The following is a 22,539-nucleotide window of genomic DNA, read 5'->3' as shown; positions in this document are numbered from 1 at the left end:
ACTTTATTTATCCCAAATAAAGTCTCTCTGTAACTATTTTCAATTAAAAAAATGTTTTTTGTTTTCTCAAACTATGGATCTGACATCTTACTACCCTTTAATGGTTGTCTGCTGAAACCAGACTTAGCCCATATTTTAGGTCCTGTGGGGTATCCAGAGGACATGCAGGGCCAAAGCTGGTGTCTCACAGTCCAAATTCCCCCAAGAGATCATCTGGTAGAACATTCATCTAGTGTTCACAGGGTTTTGTTTTTAGGCTGTTTGCACTGCACAGAGCAGCTCGCAGCAAAGAGACCAAGGAGGCAAAAAAAAACCAAAGAAAAAAAAGAATAAAACAGACTGGAGAGGTGAGTCAATTTAATCGTCTAATATGAGCAGCAGCAGAGTGTTTTTCACGTGCCATGGACAGAAGCGGCGCTCGGCAAATTAATAACCAGAAACAGCACAAAGAGCGCCGCCACCCCCAAGGAACGATAATGACCGTCCCTGGGAGGTATGGTCTAGTAGTCTAGTAAAAGGGTCAGTGTTTGGACCCGCCGGGGGAGATTCAGAGTGACAGAATAAAAATAGCAGCAGCGCTGAAGTATTTCACTTTCACAAAAAGATGACAGGTGGGTGAAAAATCAGCCAAATTTAAAAGAGGAAAATCTGGTTTGATGATGGTGGCGGATCGCCTGCCATCATTTTGAGCTCAGCCACACACGCCATCGTGTACATCCACAGGCTGGTAAAGGTGAGCAAACACAGGTTCAACACAGAGCAAAGCATGCCTTGAAAACAGTGATGACCATGACCGTCCCATTTCCCGTTCTGCCTGTTTGAAGCAAAACGAGCTTTTTAAAGCTGCAGCCACATTATGAAGATGTGGCCTAACAGCTGTTTCCCAGAAGCTTCACCTCAGCTGTCACAGGAAGCACACGTCTGTCCGTCTGCCTGTCAGTCAGTGGGCTCCTGGTTTTGATCTGACTCTCTTTTCCTGCGTTGATATACCTCTTCGTGTGCATCTCACTTACATCAGCTCAACTGGGTCAGACTCAGTCCCTGCTGTGCCCTCTGCATCACCAATCAGTCCTTTTACACACTCTGCCCTACTTAACAGGAAACAAGGCTGAGGACTGGGCACCTTTCTACCAAAACGTTATCTTTCAATAGAGCATTTGAAATAATTTACGTGGACCGCTGATGACTGTGATGTGATATTCTGACCAACACTGACCCAAAAAGGTGGATCAGACATCAGAGACAGTGGGACGATGCCTGTTAGCAAAGGATCAGCAGTCTGGAGGTGCGTCAAGACAACAGTTTTCTGTGTGTGTCCAAACTGTGAGTGAGTAACAACAACACTTTGGTTTCTGTCTCTCTCTCACTCGTCTCTTCACCGATGCTGGTTTTGCTCGATCAGCGCAGATCAGCACCTTGAGCACACCTGAGAGCGGCCTCTGGTTGCCAGTACATCACAGGCCTAACACAGAGACACAGAAAACCTCACATTCACGCCTACCTCCAGTTTAGAATCCTCCAGTTGGTGCTGTGGCATGAAAACCAAAGTACCAAAGAGAACCCAAGCAAGTACAGGGAGAACGTACAAACGGCACACAGAAAGAACCCAGCAGGACGGGTTTTTGTGGTTTATGTTGTACGATTTTCAACATCTGTGATAGTGAAGGAGAGAAATGAATACCATAAACAATTATAAATTACTGTTAATACTTCATCACACCTGCTTTTAATGTGCACAAAGTTAGTTGTACAAATCTGTGAAATGGCTGATTTCAAAGTGAATATAAATCTAATAAATCGAAGCATACATAGTTCAGACTGATAAAAACATGTCAACACGACACTTTGCATAATAAGGAAAATAACACACATATACACATTTATATATATATATATATATATATATATATATATATATATATATATATATATATATATATATATATATAACTTACAAGACTAGCTCTTATTACTTGGTGGTTTCCTATTAAATGAAAAATAAAAACAGAATTTTGTGGAACAGCTTATCTGTTCTCAGAGTAAATATTGAACAAAAGTGTAGAAGTGATACGATCCCTGAAACTTAAGCATCATATTGGTTTAAATCACCAGGAAAAATATGGAAGTTTTATGCAGTCACTTGACCAAACAACAAACCAAAAACCACCTGCAGTTTTTCTCTTTCATGACCATTAATACCCCCCACGGCACTTTTACTTTGGTGTGGAATGAAAGACCGGGAGGCACTGGTGTTTGAGTAACATACTGTAGATGCTACTGTTACTGCCCGCTCATTAATCCAGGAAATCCCAGAGAGTAGACTATGTTCAGTCACAAGGATGAACAATGAAACGTTCCATCTGCTGAAAATGAACAGAATCAACGTTTTGGGAATATTGGCTGGATGTTTTGCATCTCACCAGAAAGTCGTCAGCCTAAATACATCTAAACACTCAGCTATAACACAGAAGTCAATATCTCACAGACACCAGGATTTGACGTAAATACGGTCAAATCACTGTCCATCAAATCAAGGTTTCAAAGGTTTTAAGGCATCTCATTAATTCAGAAGAAAAAAGAAAACAGGCCAATTTTCATATTCTACTTGAGATCGGAGATACAAGCATTTTCTTGGAATTTCTGTCCTTGATTACAATACTTTAAACAAGCTTTCTATTTTTTGTTTTTTCTCTCTCCCATAATTTATTTGTGTTTTGGCCTCATCCCTCTCCACTCACCCCCACCAATCAGTTCCAGTTCTGCTGGTGATATTTTCCTGTAAAATCTGAGTTCTTCTACACCACTATTGCCAAATGCTGCTTATAAAGGTTCATAAAATTATGGGATTAAAAATAGTAATAATAATATTGTAGGTTCTTAATCTTGCCGTCTCAAGTGTCCTGACAAAATTGATGTTGTGGATTGGTGAGGTATACTGAATATATAACTTCTCATCACGCGGCTGCATTATACTTCTGTAGAAAATACTGCCACTGTGTAAGGAAAGTGCGACTGGGTTTCAGCAGGTATGCACTGGTGTGAAACATAGTGACAGACTGGTAAAAAAACTCATGAGTCATGTGGAGGTGAAGTATGCAGGCAGTGGGGTGGAGCCCATTGTTCACAGCTGACTGTGAAGGCTCATGACTCTGTGACACACAGCAGGACAAAGAAGAAGAAAAAAAACTAGCTGGACGAGGACTTCACGCAGGGCTGGACTGGGACAAAAAATCGGCCCGGGCATTTTGACTAGAGACCGGCCCACCAAAAATGTGACGTCATTCAGGGGTAAAACCGCAAAGGATTCTGGGAACTTGTGGCAAGAGGTACTAGCGCATGCAGGCTTTCAATTGAGCTCAGTTACACAGCGATAAAAAGAAACACAAAAAATGGCAAGACGCTGTTGTATTATTAACTGCAATAGCCGGTGTTGTGCCAAAAAGTGATTGTCTGCCAAAAACTGATTGCTGGTATTTAAATTGCTATGAGTAACTTGTTGGGCTATAATATGTGAAACATATGTCAAATGCATCCCTCATGGATGACATGAAGTCATCTCTCCATCTCTCTCTGCTGCTCTTCTGTCTCCTCTGTCACAGACTTCTCCACTTTAGATGATAAATCAGCCTGGTGCAACATGTAAGGATTGGCACAATTTGTTAAGATTTTGAGGAGTTTGAGAAACTAACCTGAAGCATAAAATAAAATTTACTATCAGTAACTTCATAGCACCCGCCCAGCAGTATATAAACTCCATCATGCTAGCTAGTACGCAGTACCAGTTATTCTAAGCGCCTGTAAAAAGTCAGCACAACGAAAACAAACTACAACTAAACTTGGTTTATATCTGACACAGACAGCAGGTCATAACTTCTTGCCTGAAGTTCAGTTCCTCTGCCACTATGACCGGCGGCCGCCTCGGTCTCTCCTCCTCTTGCCTCCCCTTTCCCTTATCCACCTGCTGGCCTCCACCACTTGCTGATGTTGCTAAATCTGTGGAAGCTATGCCATAGCTACCGCCAAACAATTCAGTTATTTTTACACATTTGGCAGCGTCTGCCTGAAGGGCTCGTTTCTTTTTGGCCCTAATTTTTTCTGCACCTTCTTTCCTTTTTTTGTTCTCCATTTTCTTTAGTTCGTCTATCCGGTTGTTCAGTCTGACGTCACTAGCCGTGTCTGGGTCTAAACTCCGCTGCAGGTCCATATATCAAACGATCACTATGGCATTACTGAGAGTTGAAAAACTGTCTAAAGTCTTTCATCTTTAATAAAATGATCAGCGTTCTGCTCTACCAGGTGTAAAAATTGAGTTTAACATCCAGGCATCCATGAAAACGGAATTTATGACATTTAACGGAGTTAGAAGTTAGCAGGGAGTTAGCTCGCTAGCTTCTATCTAAATACAATATAGCATGTCCTGACTGCGGGGTTTTGGAAACAAATTAAAACGTACAGCTCTGTTATCACTTCCAGCATAAATGAAGACAGAAAACTAAACAGCAGTGACGTTTGCAGGGTTACTGAAGTTTGGCTAGCTGGTATATAATGATGTGCTACGTGACCGCTAGCGACACAGCTATGTTAGCATAATATAAACAAGCTAACTTTTTTTCCACTCGATAAAAGTTACCGTGAGTGTTGTCGGTGGTCAGGAACAAATGTAATCGCATGGCAGGATGCTGTAAAAGGACCAAACTTCAGCCAGGAGAACAACTGAGATAATCCATCCACAATACGAGGTTAGTCATTCATATACTGCTGCATGGGCTGGGCTGTAGTTACATCCTAAGGTTTTAAAAACTGAGCTTAAATAAATGATTAGTGGTAATAAAAGCCGAGGGAGGTCAACAGGGATCACCGACTGTTTTAGGAGCTTTTTGAGATCAAATAGAAGAAAATACATAACATTAAACATGTTAACAACACAAAAGCCATATTAAACGCAGACTACTTTAGACCCGGAAGTAGGATTCGTCGCGTCATCACTGAACAACCGGATAAGATTGCTAAACAAGGGGGAGGGTGCATCCGACCTCCTCGGCTGTAATTGGTCCAGCCCAGAGTCGATCATGACCAACTGGCCAATCCAACACCTTTCATTATTTATACCCTTCCAAAAAAAAAAAAAAAATCGATCGGCCCATAAAAACAAAAAATCGCCAGCGGCCCACCGGGCAAATGCCCGGTATGCCCGATGGCCAGTCCAGCTATGACTTCACGTCAGACTTTGAAGCAGCCCTGGAACGTTCTGGCCGGTACTTCCTGTCTGCTAACTCCAGACCTCACTGGCAGCTAGCCAGGTACGGTTACCTGGACAGTTTCTGGGTTGTTCCAAACTTCAGCTAAATTTAGCAGGATGAAAGCAGAGCATGTTTACAGCCTCACAGAACGGAATCTGGAGGACTTTCTTTATCTGAGTCAGTGAGGGGAACAGTTTATGAATTTCCCAAATGGTCCCTGTTACTAAGGGAACGTTAGGAGGCTAATGAAGTTGGAGGTGTCAGAGCTAACGCTGTGAGACGTTCAAAGAGCGGAGTGATTTAACGCCGCAGTTCGGCGACTCCTTGAACATCTCACACAATCTGTAAGGACTTTTACTTTAAACTTCCCCTCTGGATAAAACGCTTGGGTCCTAAGCTCAGGCGGCTGTCAGCTCTCAGGTAAACAAAGCTGTCATGCTAACAACAGTAGCTGCTAACGCCAATCAGAACACACACTTACAGTAATAAGTCACCACCGGGTCCCGTTTCTCGTGTTCCTGCGCGGTCCGCAGGTGGTGCTGGATGATTCTGAACTGAACCGGCAGAGCCATGGTGGAGTTAAAACCGATCCAGCGAGCTCGAACAAATCACCAGAATGGACTGTTGTTGTTAGCAAGAGTTCCTCCGTACTTCCGCGTGTTTGTCCAATAGGAGCGGCCGCCCAGACGGGACGATGACGTCACCATCTCGCTGAAGTATTGGGTGAGGGTTTGAATCTCAAGGTGAGGCTCATTAAACCAAAGAACTACAGGTGAAACTATGATATAATACATATTCTATGAGCCTGAATAAAAATATATTATTGGTGGAAGATGTCAAAGAATTTTGGACAACAATAAACTGAAGAAAACTAGCAATATAATATCCAAAAGTTGATTCTGTTCATCTGGACGTAACGTTTTGTGGGAGAAACTTTTCGTCACTCATCCAAGTGACCTCTTCAGTCTCCAAAACTGAAGACGTCACTTGGATGAGTGACTATATAGATATATATATATATATATATATATATATATATATATATATATATATATATATATATATATATATATATAAATAAATAATCAGTTGGGATCATATTTTCTTTTAAGAAATGTGACACCAGACAGTGGCCACTGGAAGAAAGTCATGGCAAACGTGTGTTTAAAAACAAGCTTTAGTTACTTGGCACAATTTGTGTGTGCATGTGTGTTAGACAGATTCAAAATAATAAATTCCATGTTTAAATTCTTTTTAATATTCCAATATTGTCCCAAAAGTCAATCAAAACAAATGAATGTTAAAAAAGAATCAGCATAGTATTACACCTAGGATATTTGGACTGAGGTCAAGTTAAAGCCACAAACTGAGTCTGAATTCAGGCGATTGAGCCAAAGCATATTTGCAACAAAGCAAATGAAGTCTGATAATAAACGGTGTAAATCAAAGGGAACAATGATGTATTTCCAGGAAATTGGGTGGGCTTGGAGCAGAGAAGTCCGTTGCAGTGAGGGGAGTTTATGGGCCGTGGTAAAAACGAGAGCTTGGATCTGTTTGGTTCTTGTGGTCAAATGATCCTTTGACCTGGGAGGCTCAACAAAGAAACAGCATGACAGCTTCTCCGGGTTTCTCCCAAAGCCTGCCATGTGTTGACCTTATTGAGGCATGTCTGCTGGGTACCAGGTTTTCTTTGGTCCATATGCTGTTGTATGATTAAATTTGGTGTGTTAAGCTTCATGCTGCCCAGTTCCCACCGAACCTTGAGCTGGACTGAAGTCCATGAGGTTTGGAATGCTAATGTGGTCAGGGCTTTGGGTAATGAGGTCGTGAGAATCTGTTGGCTGACTGGTCGACTCTGGTCCAAGCCCACCCACTCCCTTGATGACTCAGTTTTGCACTTTTTGGCTCCGGTTATACTGTATTTTATTGGGGTTTTTTTATTCATGGGAACTGAGGAGCTTAGCTGCAAGGCTGCTGCACACAAACAGACTTTGAATCCAAATGTAGCTTGGATTTGGATGAGGCGGTAGTAATTGATGATGAGCAAAGCTGTATTTATTATCTGCAGCCTCCCTGGATGCACGAAATATGTTCTGAACAGTCGGCATGCAGACTAGCAGGTAAAATTCTGGACACAAATCATGAACTTTTTGACTCTAGTGAGGCCGTAGTTTACAAAAGAACATCATGTTTCGAGTAAGACGGTAACAATTCAGTTTGTAAACTCATAAGAAAATGTTTGGTGGGGTTACAAATCAAACCATCAGTGGGTTAATTTATTTTGGACTAACGTGGACAGAAAAAAACTGCATGGTGAGGATCACCTTATTTGATTTGTCAAGTAAATTAAATGTGATGCAGCCACTGCTGCTGAAAGAGAAGGATGTCAGCGATCCACTTTCTTGTGGATCACTGACTACCCGGCAGGCCAGTGTGTGAGACTCTCTGATTTGGAGATGTACAGTACGGTACAGGAGCTTCACAGGGGCACTGGAGTGTCTCCACTCTGATTCACCTTCTGCACCTCTGACTTTCAGTATCAACCTGGGTCATCACACCTGCAGTGGTTGGATGCATTAGTGATGGGCAGGAAGTGAGGTACAGAGCACTAGACTTTATGGTGTGGTGAAGATTTCGAATCATCTGCTTCTGAATATCAATAAGACCAGAAAGACGGGGAGCAGCTTCAGAGGGACCCTGTGTCTGTCCTGTGATAGGATACTGGTGTGGTGGAATACAAGTACCTGGTAGTACATATTAACAAGGAGAGACTGTATACAAGAAGGCAATGAGCAGGTTCTGTTTCCTGAGAAAGCTGAGATCCTTTGATGTGTGCAGCAAAATTATGATTTTCTATCAGTCAGCTGTGGCGACTGCAGTGTACTTCAATCTGGTCTGCTGGGGGAGCGCCGTTGGAGCTGTCGACATCAATAGAATGAATAAACTGATCAGGAAAGGTGGCTTTGAGATTGGCTGGACACTTCTGAAGATGTGGTCTGGATAAATTAATTGAACAAACTGACCACCCTCTGCATTACGCACTGGATAGCCAGCAGTCCTTCTCTAACAGACTGACTCAGCTCACTGCCACAAGGACAGATTCAAGAAATCTTTTATACCACATGCTATCACCATTACCATATAATAGCTGGTCAGTCACCTCTGACTCTGAGTTCGATAAGCATAAAAACAATGAATCAATGGAAAATAATCTTACAATAATGATCGTAGGGTATGCATGTGTATATGTCTGAATGTACCTCATCACCTCAACGGGTGGACCAACGTGAACCAAAACCATCCATCATAATATATACAGGGAGTGCAGAATTATTAGGCAAATGAGTATTTTGTCCACATCATCCTCTTCATGCATGTTGTCTTACTCCAAGCTGTATAGGCTCGAAAGCCTACTACCAATTAAGCATATTAGGTGATGTGCATCTCTATAATGAGAAGGGGTGTGGTCTAATGACATCAACACCCTATATCAGGTGTGCATAATTACCGTATTTCCCGGACTACAAAGCGCACCTGAATATTAGCCGCACAAGCTAAAATCAGGGGAAAATCCTGTTTTGTACATACATTAGCCGCACCTGACTAAAAGCCGCAGGTGTTTCAATGTTGACTCATCATATGTAAGAGAATATGCACAAAGGGAATTGTCAGGAAAGAGATGGCTGTTTGGAGACACACCCCTTTTATTAATATTTTGAAAAACAAGTTATGGGTACATATTTGCACATGTAGTACATAACAGTAACCTACAGTAACCAATCTATTTTTCTGGTGTGCCCAGAAAAATAGATTGGACTACCTTTTAGGCTCAGGTGCAGTGACACGGCTGTAACAAGAAGAAAAGTCAGTCATTCACCATCTTTCTCTTCTTCCTGCGCACTAAAACCACCAAAGTCCTCTTCTCCAATGTCGGATACAAACAGGCTCAGGATGGCTTCGTCATCCACTCTCCGCTTCTCTCCTTCGTTATCACTTTCAAAACCAAAGAAATCCTCGTTGTCAGTGTCAGAGTCGAACACCCTCAGAAGGGCCGTGGCGGTGTCCTCCTCTCCATCATGCAGCAGTCCAGCCCTTCAAAATCCGTTGGTGATCGTGGATGTTTTCGCACTTTTCCACGCTGTCAGAATCCACCGGTGGAGTTGGGCATAACTTGCTTTTCGCAAGTTTATCGCCGCTCGTCATCCATGCCTCCCGCTGAATGCGTAGCGCTACTTTGAAGTTTGTTTTTCGCGCTACTTCGTACGGCACTACGTTGCCTGGCGGACGGACATGTGACTAACATACCACTCTTGAACCCCGATCCTTCCGCCAGGCAACGTAGTGCCGTACAACAGCGGAACAAACAAAACAAATCGTCTTACGATATCACAAAAATCATGGAAAATCCATAGAAAAGCCGCACCTGACTAAAAGCCGCAGGGTTCAAAGCTTGTGCAAAAAGTAGCGGCTTATAGCCCGACAATTACGGTATTAGGCAACTTCCTTTCCTTTGGCAAAATGGGTCAAAAGAAGAACTTGACAGGCTCAGAAAAGTCAAAAATAGTGAGATATCTTGCAGAGGGATGCAGCAGTCTCAAAATTGCAAAGCTTCTGAAGCGTGATCATCGAACAATCAAGCGTTTCATTCAAAATAGTCAACAGGGTCGCAAGAAGCGTGTGGAAAAACCAAGGCGCAAAATAACTGCCCATGAACTGAGAAAAGTCAAGCGTGCAGCTGCCAAGATGCCACTTGCCACCAGTTTGGCCATATTTCAGAGCTGCAACATCACTGGAGTGCCCAAAAGCACAAGGTGTGCAATACTCAGAGACATGGCCAAGGTAAGAAAGGCTGAAAGACGACCACCACTGAACAAGACACACAAGCTGAAACGTCAAGACTGGGCCAAGAAATATCTCAAGACTGGTTTTTCTAAGGTTTTATGGACTGATGAAATGAGAGTGAGTCTTGATGGGCCAGATGGATGGGCCCGTGGCTGGATTGGTAAAGGGCAGAGAGCTCCAGTCCGACTCAGACGCCAGCAAGGTGGAGGTGGAGTACTGGTTTGGGCTGGTATCATCAAAGATGAGCTTGTGGGGCCTTTTCGGGTTGAGGATGGAGTCAAGCTCAACTCCCAGTCCTACTGCCAGTTTTTGGAAGACACCTTCTTCAAGCAGTGGTACAGGAAGAAGTCTGCATCCTTCAAGAAAAACATGAGTTTCATGCAGGACAATGCTCCATCACACGCGTCCAAGTACTCCACAGCGTGGCTGGCAAGAAAGGGTATAAAAGAAGAAAAACTAATGACATGGCCTCCTTGTTCACCTGATCTGAACCCCATTGAGAACCTGTGGTCCATCATCAAATGTGAGATTTACAAGGAGGGAAAACAGTACACCTCTCTGAACAGTGTCTGGGAGGCTGTGGTTGCTGCTGCACGCAATGTTGATGGTGAACAGATCAAAACACTGACAGAATCCATGGATGGCAGGCTTTTGAGTGTCCTTGCAAAGAAAGGTGGCTATATTGGTCGCTGATTTGTTTTTGAATGTCAGAAATGTATATTTGTGAATGTGGAGATGTTATATTGGTTTCACTGGTAAAAATAAATAATTGAAATGGGTATATATTTGTTTTTTGTTAAGTTGTCTAATAATTATGCACAGTAATAGTCACCTGCACACACAGATATCCCCCTAAAATAGCTAAAACTAAAAACAAACTAAAAACTACTTCCAAAAACATTCAGCTTTGATATTAATGAGTTTTTTGGGTTCATTGAGAACATGGTTGTTGTTCAATAATAAAATTATTCCTCACAAATACAACTTGCCTAATAATTCTGCACTCCCTGTATATTCCCCTTATATATACACACTTTTCTCTATAAATACCGTAGTCTGTAGTACTCTGTAGTCAAGTCAATCAACAATGAAACAAAGACAATTGTAGGACTTTTTAATAATCATCTCAAGACAAAACAAGTCAGAATTTACTGGTCACCTTCAGTAAACTGTAGCAAACAGATTTCTGTTTTAATATGGATGCACTGGTTGTAAACTTTGCCTCTTTGACAAAATATTTTCATATAGAGACAAACAGTGGTCAAAAATGTAATAAACCTCAACTCAATTTTAACAACTAACATAACATCACTGGTAAAAATCAAAGATGTATAAAAAAAAATAAAGATGAATTTGCATTGTTGTGTACTCTGTGTGCCATACCTGAATTTCCACAAATGACCCTGATACTAGTGGCCAAAAGAAGTAAATTAGCTTACAGTGGTGCTACATAACCCATATACCTCCCTACTTTATGCTGACGCTTTGACTTCTTTTACATGAGTTCATTAAAAGAACAAGCTGAGAATTTGTGGCCACCTTTTTAATAACTAGATTATATGTTTAATATCACATATACCCCCCAATATTTCCAATCTCTCCAGTTCTGTTAATTATCAGTGAATCAGCCTTGCAAAAATACAACAAGCTCTGCTTTCCAAGTTCTTCTAAGTTAATCATTCAAAGACAGATAAACACAGCTTCATGTACAAATTTGATTAAGCTCTTAACCAAGACTAGCCCCGAGGTTTGACCCTGCCAAATTAGCTTATGGTAAAAGCTAACAAGTGAACGCTGAACTTTGGCCAACCTGAGCAAAACATTTTCTTCTTGTGGATTTTAAATGTCCTGGGTTTGTTTTTCAAAATTACAAATGATAGCATGAAACTAACCTGTTAGCTTGGTCACACCAGAAAGATTGACACAACCCTCTGAAATTACTAGAGGCTTAAAACCCCCAAAAGTTGATTCTGTTCATCTGAACATAGCGTTTTCAGTGGGAGAAACATTGCGCCACTCATCCAGGTGACTTCTTCAGTTTCAACTGACTACAGATTTCCCCAACCTTATAAACAGTACCTTTCACAAGGACTGAAACTAGCCCACTAAATGAACAGAGGCTTAAAACCTATAGAAATGTGATGTGCTCTGGCAACTTGCTAGCTAGTGGACAAAGAAGCATGAGCTGTTTAAGGTAGCTGCATTGCTAACTGCAAGTAAACTAGCCGGCTTGTCTGGTAACCATAAAGTAAATGTGTACAGTCTAGTAAAAGAAACTGACTTCTCCCTCAGAAGTTCTTTTCTTAACATGCAACAGGTGCCAGAAGCAGCTTAGGTGAATGTTACACTAGTCTGTGTTACCTTGCAGGTGAAAAAAAAAGAAGAAAGAAACGATTTGCACCATTGAACGGAAGCAGCACCAATGAGAAAAATGGGACTTTCGGGGAGTGTTCCAGGTGTGGTTAACGAGCCGAAACTATGGATCGTTGTATCAGGTGACTACTGTGAAGGGGACGGTAGCTACATTTAAATCAGGTATGGGTTTTACTTTTATCACCCTAGTCTCTGAATTTTTTGGATAGCACCTCGTATACCTGAGCAGTAGACTGAGATAGACCACTGCTATGGACTTAAATTAGTTTTATCCCATTTTATCCAGTGAGATTCCTGGATTTGTTCATTATTTGCACCACCTCGAAACCTTTTATCCTGCCAAATTCATCTGCAGTTGTTAATTTCATACAAACCAGGCCTTAGTCTTGGTGACAGAACTTTTAGAGGCAAAATTTAAAACCATCGTCCAGTCACAGATACCAGAACGCAGACAAACCCAAATCACAGGAGTCACATACCTGGTTCAAACCCTTCTAAATCCTGCAACTGGAGTGATGACACAGAGAGAGGAAAAGGGTTAAGGGTTTAAAAGGGTTCGGAAAGAGCGTTTGATCCACTTTTGTCGTGTAATGCAATTTTGTACCTGAGATGATGAACAGATTGCTGAAAACTTCATAACAAAAGTTGGATGGATGTCTGATTAAAAATAAAACATTACAAAACATGAGAGGTAATCTTTTTCAAAATACATGGACAATGACACCAAAGGAAAATATTACAGAAAGTATTAATACTTCAAGCAAAGAAAAAAGGGTGAAGCAAAGGCGGGGGACTGAGGACACCTCTTCTGGTGTCCCAGAACGTTCAGAACCATGAATGGCTTGAACCTTCTCCAGCTTGGATTTCAACAAATCTGCCAGTAGGATTTTATTAAATACCTATTAACAAAAAATTAACATATGAATGTTCTAAATGGAGCTTGATGCTTTGTTTCAGAAATTTCAAAACCATTACAACTTTAGTACTACTATATAACTGAAAATTTTTCATTTCAACACATTTTTACAGCCAAATGTAATTGTAACTTTTTAACTCAGATTTTTCAGGTGATAGATTTTGATAAAGTTTTTTTAAAATATACATTACAAGGTGTTTTCCTTTTCGTAGTTCATTGCATCAAACCCATTTCATAATAAGTTGCATCTTTGGGCAGATCTTTACCTTGAAGAGAACACTACATAGCAACCATTTTAGCAATGGCATCTTTGGTAAGACGCATCGGTGGTCTGAAGATGCCTTTTAATCTCACTGAGGTAAACTCAAGCATATGTTTAGGCTCAACCAGCACATGAGCTTGATGATCAAGTTGTTTAAGAACTACCATCCTATATGAAATGACAACAAAGTTGTGGCGCTTGTGTTGATTGAAGTGAAGGTCAAAACAGACCTTGAGCAACATCAGACACACATTGTAAGCGATAACTGTCACACATACAAGTGTCAGAAGCAATGGCACCTGCAATTCACTCGCCCATGGGTAAGGTTACTGGATGACAGTTTCTTATGCATGGCATGAGTGACAATCTGTGGCCAGCTCTGCGATGTGCCTGTCACGTTTGGTGGTTGCCACCTGAAAGGCAAGCTAGACAGTTACGTTCATCTGCACTTTATACAGAATAATGTGACTAGCTCTTCAGTTAATTGCATTGTTAACAGTTACATTACATGAAGACCTTACGCCTTCCAGTCAGATCTTTTTGCACCGTAAGAAGAACTGTTTAGGTTGGCACTCCATAAGTGAACAGAGTCCACAGAGGATGCATCAAGTTGGCTCGATGAACCATGATGCATTTAGTGCATGTTAGGCCCTTTAAATTAAATGGTAAATGGTAAATGGACTGGTTCTTATATAGCGCTTTTCTACTCATCTGAGCACTCAAAGCGCTTTAGAAAAAAATGTGTGCAGCTAATGCTTCTGGGGTTTCTTCTGTATAGTCAGATCTGAGGTACAACTCCAAGAAAAGATTGTTATGGGCCTTTGAGGTGTTTGACATTGGGCTGTAATCCATCTGGAAAGAGTTTTTAGTAGCACCATGAAGTCTGTCATTCAGCCATGTCTTGTAGGAAAAAAAAGAAAACCAAAAGTCTTTCTAGTCCATCCCCAAGTGTTCAGTAAGAGGTAACTATTGGCCACACAACACCTTTGGACACAACCAGTACAGACCCACTGATATCTGATATACAACCAGGGATCATCACTCTATAGTTATGGTTAAACTCTGGAAGTTATTTCAGACTTGCCAGCTCTAACATTGTTGGACTGTCTCAAATTTCTTAGTGCCACTTACTCACGATTGACCACAGGTGAGGTTTTGGTCTTCTGTTCGCTCCCTGTTTTATAAAGGTCCAGCCGTAGCCGGCAGGAGCCCGGTATAACTGGCAGATAAGGTGTCATACAGGTTTACCACAAGTCATTTTATCTGTGCACTTGTGTCACTGATTGTTGAGATAGCCCAGTCGTCGGCAGAGTATTTCAAATATCTCGGCAATACAGAGAAGTATGGTGATTACGGTGAAGGTGTACATGGCACTGAGGAAGATGGTTTTCTCAAAGTGTTCAGGTACCATGCACTTTGTCACATTAAAAGCCTTTTCCAAAGCACTGGCATCACACATGTACAGTGGGTGAACCTGGGGAAAAAGAGAGAAATGTGAGGCACTGAAGCTTCCATTCTTATCTCAACTTCTAGCCACTGGCTGCTCAAACCTTACAACTCATGAAGACAGGAATTTGATCGGCATTATTGCCAATGTATCTACTCTGGCTGTACCTATTATGTGCCGGACCATTTAAAACAGAGTCAAAAAGTACAATTACTACGTTTTCACACAGGAACAGATCCATGATCAAAGTAAAGCGGCAAACTTCCCTGGTACGTCATGCCTAAAGAGACTTATCTTGTACTGTAATAAAGGTCAATTTACCAGGTAGCAAAATCTGACCTTTCTGCCATCATAATAATGACATTTATATACCAATTATATTTGCATGGTGGGGCGGTCAGTAGCCTCACATCAAGAAGATCCCAAGTTCGATTCCATCATCTAGTCCATGAATGTGAATGGTTGTCTGTCTGCTGCCCTGCCTCGGGTGTGCCCTGCCTCGGGTGTGCCCTGCCTCGGGTGTGCCCTGCCTCGGGTGTGCCCTGCCTCGGGTGTGCCCTATGACAGCTGGGATAGGCTCCAATATCTTTTCTCATATCAGTGGATATCATCATCTATCACAATATAAATCAAATCACTTTTTCTGTCAGGTTTAAAGGTTCCTATTCACTACTGCTTCACTGGGTGAATGGGTTAAATGCAGAGGAACTATTTCCCTATGGGGACTAACACGCACACTTTACTTTACTTTACATGTAAATTATTTGTTTTCTATCAGAAGACAAACATGATAAATAAACCTACATTCCTGAAGAGAAAAATTAATTGTGTTTGCATGTCATGTTTGATTCATTTCTGACTTCTCAGAAGAGTCCAGTGTGCTGGTTTAAATTTGGATATCAAATGTGAATCGAGTTTATTATTTGCCCAATAAATAATATAATTTTTAAATTTCTGAATTTGTTTTGGACAGATGTTTAAATATTTTTATGTCAGATGGACTAATAGGTTTGTTTACATTGTAGGTATGTATAATAAATTTAAATCTTCATTCTAAACAGTTATAACTATTAAAATTGGGTATTAATACAAAATAAAATGTTTAAAAAAAAACTATATTCCAGACACAGTCACAGTTCTCATTGTTGCCATCCTTTGGTGTGAATATGGGTGAACATATGAATAAAAATATTTATCGTGTCACATTTCTCACCGACTGACCTGAAAGCCAAAGAGATGACTTTGTAGCCAGAAGGCGATGACTTCCAAAATGATGCGCAGGAGAACAGAAATGATGTAGAAGACTGTGTAGATGGGTCGCTCGAGGATCTCCTCCTGGTCTATGTTCTTACAGGCGGCATAAAGGTGGAATACTGCTCCAGGAACTAGGACTGTTACCAGCTGTAATGCCCAGAAGACCTGAAGAGGGGAGGAACAACGCAGGGGAAGTGAGAAAAGCTCATGGAAGTAAAGTTGATGGATTGAAGCAGGAAGAGGACTTCAACAAGAGCAGCAAGTCAAGGATGAAAATCGGGGGAAGGAGAAAAAGGTTAAATAGGGATAGAAAGTTAAAGAACAAAGTAAAAAGAACACAAGTCCATTTATTGTGCATGACTTCAGACACTGCTTTTAAATTGGCCTTCCAGATGGTGGAAATCAGTGAAATATAGGATTTGTGTCTCTGGAAAAGCAGCAGGCGGGAATCTGGTCATTTGCAGTTCAATGTTTGCTGAAATGTTCTTTCCCAAATTGACTTTTCCACCAATACGGAAAAAAGCCGTTCATGCTGATAACCACCTGCGACCGTTTTCTGACTGCAAATGCTTTTTATTGGATTGGACACATCACCATCTGTCCCCAAACATGCCTCAGCTGGAATATTGGAAACTTCCCTGATTCATGCATGACACTGTATTCTTCAACAGAATTTATCCAAACTGATAATTCACAACTGCTTTTCTTCATTGTACACATGCGATTTCTCAGAACTCAAACTCAATATGATCTGTAATGGTGGTCAACATTTACAGACATTTTGGGATATTTAGAATTGTTCGGATGTTTTGTAGCATTTACTTCGTGTTAATAAAAGCTGATGGCACCTCTAAAAGCTCATTCTGCTTTGGTTTGTGACATCAGAGGGATGAAAGTTTGGATGACGACTCCTACCTGCGGTGTTATGGGCCTAAACTGGTTGTAGCAGTAAAGGTTGAGTTCTCGGCGGTCAGGGTCGCAGCTGAAGTGCAGCGCCTCATTCCCATAGACGGCGAATCCAAGGACGCCCAGGAAGAACATCCGCACGGAGCCGAAGAACAAGGTGTGGAACTGGCCTATCACTGTAGGAGGCCTGAGCTGGAACACACACACACACACACACACACACACACACACACATATAAAGAGGAAAAACATCTTTTGTCAGCCAGATAAAAGCAGCTGCTTTGGAGGCCCTGAGCTCTGAAGGCTAAAACAAAACCCACTGAGAGGAAACATTTCCCATCTCATGTTTATCAGAAAAGGGCCCAAATGGCACTCACACAAAGCAGAGAGCCTCTTGGCTCACAAATATGTTGCTCAGCTACATAAAGACTGAAGCAAAATGAAGATTGACTTTAATTTTTTTTTTTTAATGTCTTTTCATTTTAAGCCACGGGAGGGACGTGTGTTAAGCACTGCTTCTCTCTAACTGTCAAAGCTTTGGTGAGGCAGGCTCCGGTTAGAGGAGCCTTCCAATAAGTCTGAGTGATGTACTTACGCATCCTTCGTAGAAGTTTTTGATGTAATTTAAAGACATGGCTTGCTTCTCGGTGTTCCCCGTTTAATTGTAGGACTGCTCTGGGCCCTCATGGCCTGTCTGCTGCCGGCTCTGGGTACAGGCCACCAACAGTAGGTCTACCAAATCTGCCACTGACCCTCTGCCTCTGCCCCGCTCTCTCTCTCTCTTGAAAGCCATGTCAGTGCATATTTTTGGCCTTTTATCCCTCCATCAATTGACTCGCTCAGTAGAAAGAGAGACAACAGAGACAGAGGGGCCAACAATGGGCCATGAGGGCATGTGCTCCCTGCATTATAATCCCTACAGAACTATGTCAGCGAAAAACACTCCCCTGTTCAACACAATGCAGAGAGAGATGGCAAACACGCAACTAAATACAAAGCACACAGTGCGCTAAAGAACCCGGGAGCTCCACGGGACCTCAGAACTTACACTTTCTAACGGTCATGCTCACGATCTGGAACTTTATTTTGAAAACCCACTGAGCTGTAACATTTTCACACACAGGCTGTTGTATTAATGAGATTAAATAGAATTATGGACTTTATAGAACTTAACTAAAGCATCATTTTTGGTTTCATAAAGTTGAAATGGACACATGATTAATCAGCTCTGAGAAAACATTTTGTCGAAAACAAGAGTGATGACAACACACCCTGCACTGTAAATACTTGTGGAAGAGCATTCACGGAGCGGCTGTGGTCCCAAATACAGTCCGATGAAGAGCCACGAGCGAGCCACACAGAAAGAAACCCGATCAAAGTTCAAATCCCCCAAAACCAAAAGCGGACAAAGTGAAATAAAAGTCCACACACCAACCGTAATCCTGGCGGCGTGTTGTTCATTCCCCCCTCTTTTTTCCACTCACGGATCCTAAACTCATGCCAGCTGCGGGATTTTGCGGGACAGAGAGCGCAGTCAAGCCACACGGATAACCCTGCGCGACTTCCGGTCCCAGCTCTGAACACATCCAGAGGTGCACGGAGGGAACAGAGGGATTAACAAACACCTGAGGATTAGTCAGAAATATGAGTGAAATAATTGCGATTCAGAGCGATTATATGAAAAATAAAACCACAAGAACCTCATAAAACACTTGAATATGTCTGAAATACATCATTAAATAAAAACGGGCAAATATAAAAAGAAAAAATCTTTACAGAAAAAATTTCTAAATAAGTAAAATAAAAACCAAAAATAGAAAGAAAGAGCTAAAGAGCAATGCTTTATAAATAAAAACTATATTTAGCATGATTAAAAAAAATCTAAAATACATTAAAAAGAATCAAACTAAGCTCTTCTTTATACACAAAGAGTGAAGCTTAAAAAGGCTAAATAAATATTTGGAGACTTTTTAATGCCGCATTGTCTTTTTGGCGATGTTGTGCTTTTAATTTGAAGGTCCGTTCTTGGAGTATCCGGCGTTACCCGTCCTAACTATGTGAGTTTTCCACAGCCAGGTGTGATACCTGGAGGAGGACGCCGTGCGTAAAAGCGCGTGAGCCACTGTTGGTACCGGGCATGCGCAATACAAACATTCTAATAATAAAAAAAAAGCTCTGTATATAAACGTTTAAAAGATTTGAGAGATTTTAATAAACCTCCAGTAATTAATGTACCATGAAATAAGATGTTAATATTGTTAATAATATTTATTTATTTTAACTCCAAAAGTTCGACTCAGACTTTGTTTCCCAATAAAAACTGACAATGGACTTTAGTGGATTCTTCTTTCTTTTCTCCAGAACCACAAAAACAACACAAAAATTATGTGAAGGAAAATGTTTCATAAGAATAAATGGAATAAAAAATGTAGCTTTACTTTTATTCTGCTGAAGCCACTTTTTTGCCTGTGATGATGGTGGTGTGCCTCCTCAGTTTTAATACCTCCTGCGTCTCCATGTTTTATTCCAAATGCAAAGTCTCTCACTCAATATCGTCCTCTTTATGAGTAGCGCTGATATGTTTGTCGGCCTACTGCTGAAAGAAAAAGCAGGAACGCAGTGAAGGGGGTGTGGATGTGTTTCTTGGGAGGTCACGGTGTTTCATGTTGTAGGTGTGTGGTGTATATCACGTTGTCAGTCATGCAGCTGATATTGTGTGTTTGCAGTGTTACATTGGTCAGGTCTCCATTCTTAGAGATTCAGTGGGACATCCTGGTCAAATAATAATGATAATCATCATCATCATAATAATAAATGTAGAGTGGACGGATGCTGAGATGAAACTGATTGTAACAAGAATCGATGGCGTGATTAACTCAAACATTGACATGGTTTTTGAGGTTAGGGGCGTTGATTCACAAAGCACAGATCGTGTAATGATGTTTGTGGGAGCAGAGAGTGAGATGTAATGCTGAACCATCGCTCTGAGGGGAAGAGAGAAACCCGTCCACAGTCGACTGTGGCAGCAGACTGCAGGTTTCCTCTGCAGCAGAGAAGTTTGTCAGAACGACTGACAGCCCGCTTTCAGTGCTTTCCAGAGTTCTAACAGCAGACGCGCGTCCGCATCAGCCGCTGACCTCGTCGCTCACAGCCTTCACTGTGGAACTGGGACCTGCTGAGATCTGGGCGCTTTAGCTTCAGTCCAGAGGTGTTTGGTTACAGCTGCCGTGTTTTTGCGAAGACGAACAGATAATTCCTGGATGACTGTTGGGAACAGAGATAATTTTACTCAGAGAATCTCTTCCTGATTAAACATCGAAAGGTTAAGCACCAGGCTGACATCACCAGGTGTGCTCTCAGCTGATAAGAGTCATTCTAGAAGCTCATCAGGTCACCAGGTCAGCAAGGTCCCAGAAATTTGAACCCCTGGAAAATGAAGCCCAAAATGATGCCTCCATTGCAATCACAGTAATAATAATAATAATAATAATGATGGGACGCCGCTTGACTGAAGGTGCTGCTGGCTGCGTTTTTGTAACAGCTACAGAGAGCTGAGGAGGAATGACCTGCATCTTTAACAGTTTCTGCTCTTAAAAGTGATCTCAGAGGAAAATAAGTCAGTCGATAAAAGGCTGGGTTCTAATTACACCCACGCGTAGTTCGTAATTATGCGAACCTGACATGAAAGCGATCAGACGACAGATTGGCTCTTTTAAAGAAAATCACATCGGATCAAATGACTCTGCAGCACTTCTGACTCGGCCATCTGTGGCTGTGACAGACAAAGCTACGCTCAGCCGCCGAGAGCGAATTTTAAAGTGAATTTGTCCATTTGAATGATGGAACGCAGAGACGGCAGCCTTCAGCTGCAACCTCGCAGCTCCAGGACAGAAGTTAGAAAAGCGGCAGGAAGGATGGAAAAAACTTAAAGAAGTCACGGGTCATGTTCAGGGAATATCTCCTGATACACAGATCTGCTGTTTGTTCTTCCGCCAGCTTTCAACTTTTTAAAGCACTTCTGGAGACGAGCTGACCTCAGAGCTCTGTTCTGCCTGTGCACGAGCACAGATAGAACACAGCTTTGTTTTTTTAAAATATGCAGCATAGGTCCGATGTCAAACGTTTTACACCTAAAAACACAAAATGCTTTTGACACGATTATAGATGACGCTGATGCTCTGACATAGTTCAGTGATGCTGTATACGCTTCCACCTACAGGAAGACAGGCTGCTTTTCCTTCTTTCTTTACATACAGACTGGATGTAGGTTTTTGCCAAAGATAAGGTACAACATACCCGGATGTTTGTTAACCTCGTTCGTCGCTTATATGCGGCTTTTGATCTGTTGTCAGTGGGAACATGACTCTGAAAGCAAATGAACAAATAAGATCATAAACAGCATCAACAGGCAGAGTGATTCATCACTCCTCTCTCAAATTCACCGCAGGCACTTCTCAACCAAGCTGCAGGTTCTGCTGGAGGGAAATTCAAAGAAGGAATCAAATCTGGAATGAAAAAACAAAAATCTGAACTCTGAATCTCCCCTCCTGCAATCACCGAGAGGATGAAGTGACCCCGGCATAGATGGAGGAAGGCTGAAACAAGGAAGAGGAAAATGGACAATTGATGATGAATAAAACCGAAGTGATGACGGGATGAAAGAGGAGAGAAGAGGTGGACGAGAAACTAAAGTCGGTGTAACCACCGGATATACATTGTTCTAAATCTGTGACATGTTCACTGCTTTACTGTTTCTTTTTCTTTGTGAGAAAAATGGAAAAAGAACTGAGGCTATCATCAAAAAGCTCAAACTGGGTGCGAGAAACATTTAAATGAAGCAAAGATAAAAACTGGACTGAATATAAAACATGTTTCAGTTTGGTCTTTTCCAGCCTGGCAGCTCGGTGAAATAAACCTGCTCTGAGCTGAGATTCTTATGAAATCAAAACAAACGAGATTAATATGAAGGAATATTTTTACTGAGGTGAATTAAAAACAGGCTTAAAAACGAAAATATTAAAATGATTCCGTTTGAGTGAAATCTGAGGCTGTCTGCACTCATGGATTTCATTTAAATTCCAGATCAACTTAGTAGAAATAAAAAGATCAATCTCAAATTTTCAGGAAGAAATCCTTGGGGGGAAAAATTTCAAACGTAAAAAACCCGCTAAAATGATAATGGAAGATTAAAACATGAGCCCGGGTCTCACCTCAAACTTTCGCCCCCCCCCCCGACTGCGGGTGTGAGAGAGGGGGGGGGGGGGAGAGACAGCGGTGCCTCCCCCCTCTTTACGCGCGT

At 41.6% G+C, this 22,539-nt stretch overlaps 2 protein-coding genes and 1 long non-coding RNA gene across 7 annotated transcripts in view; 1 reads left to right on the top strand and 2 right to left on the bottom strand.

Annotated features, from left to right (window-relative positions):
• vta1 (vesicle (multivesicular body) trafficking 1) overlaps positions 1 to 5,860 on the bottom strand; it is a 63,123-nt gene extending 57,263 nt beyond the window's left edge. For all 3 annotated transcript variants that reach the window (XM_085248015.1, XM_085248016.1, XM_085248017.1), the window contains exon 1: positions 5,722 to 5,860. In XM_085248015.1, the coding sequence (XP_085104141.1) occupies positions 5,722 to 5,812 (91 nt within the window). In that variant the 5' untranslated portion in view covers positions 5,813 to 5,860. The remainder of the gene's footprint in view (positions 1 to 5,721) is intronic.
• LOC146558483 (uncharacterized) lies at positions 5,852 to 22,070 on the top strand. Its single transcript, XR_014888751.1, has 4 exons — positions 5,852 to 5,983; positions 12,451 to 12,617; positions 17,220 to 17,397; positions 21,688 to 22,070. It is a non-coding gene; the product is annotated as an uncharacterized LOC146558483 (long non-coding RNA).
• gje1a (gap junction protein epsilon 1a) lies at positions 11,196 to 19,361 on the bottom strand. Of its 3 annotated transcripts, none has more exons than XM_085248019.1 (4): positions 18,672 to 19,361; positions 17,250 to 17,432; positions 16,302 to 16,499; positions 11,196 to 15,107 (listed from the first exon to the last, which is right to left on the bottom strand). In XM_085248019.1, the coding sequence occupies exons 1-4, from the start codon at positions 18,699 to 18,701 to the stop codon at positions 14,910 to 14,912; spliced, it is 609 nt and encodes a 202-aa protein (XP_085104145.1). In that variant the 5' UTR covers positions 18,702 to 19,361; the 3' UTR covers positions 11,196 to 14,909. The 3 variants fall into 3 exon arrangements, with proteins under 3 accessions (XP_085104145.1, XP_085104146.1, XP_085104144.1); XM_085248020.1 differs by lacking the exon at positions 18,672 to 19,361 and adding an exon at positions 18,512 to 18,666; XM_085248018.1 differs by lacking the exon at positions 18,672 to 19,361 and adding an exon at positions 17,836 to 17,971.
• Positions 22,071 to 22,539: the final 469 nt, after the last annotated feature.

This window comes from Mchenga conophoros, linkage group LG15 (genome assembly GCF_057382185.1).
Source record: "Mchenga conophoros isolate Kocher_MC1m ecotype Shallow Benthic linkage group LG15, M_conophoros_male_GT1.1, whole genome shotgun sequence".
Lineage (NCBI taxonomy): Eukaryota > Metazoa > Chordata > Actinopteri > Cichliformes > Cichlidae > Mchenga > Mchenga conophoros.
Note: the sequence above shows the minus strand (reverse complement) of the source record. Positions and strands in the feature narration are given on the sequence as shown.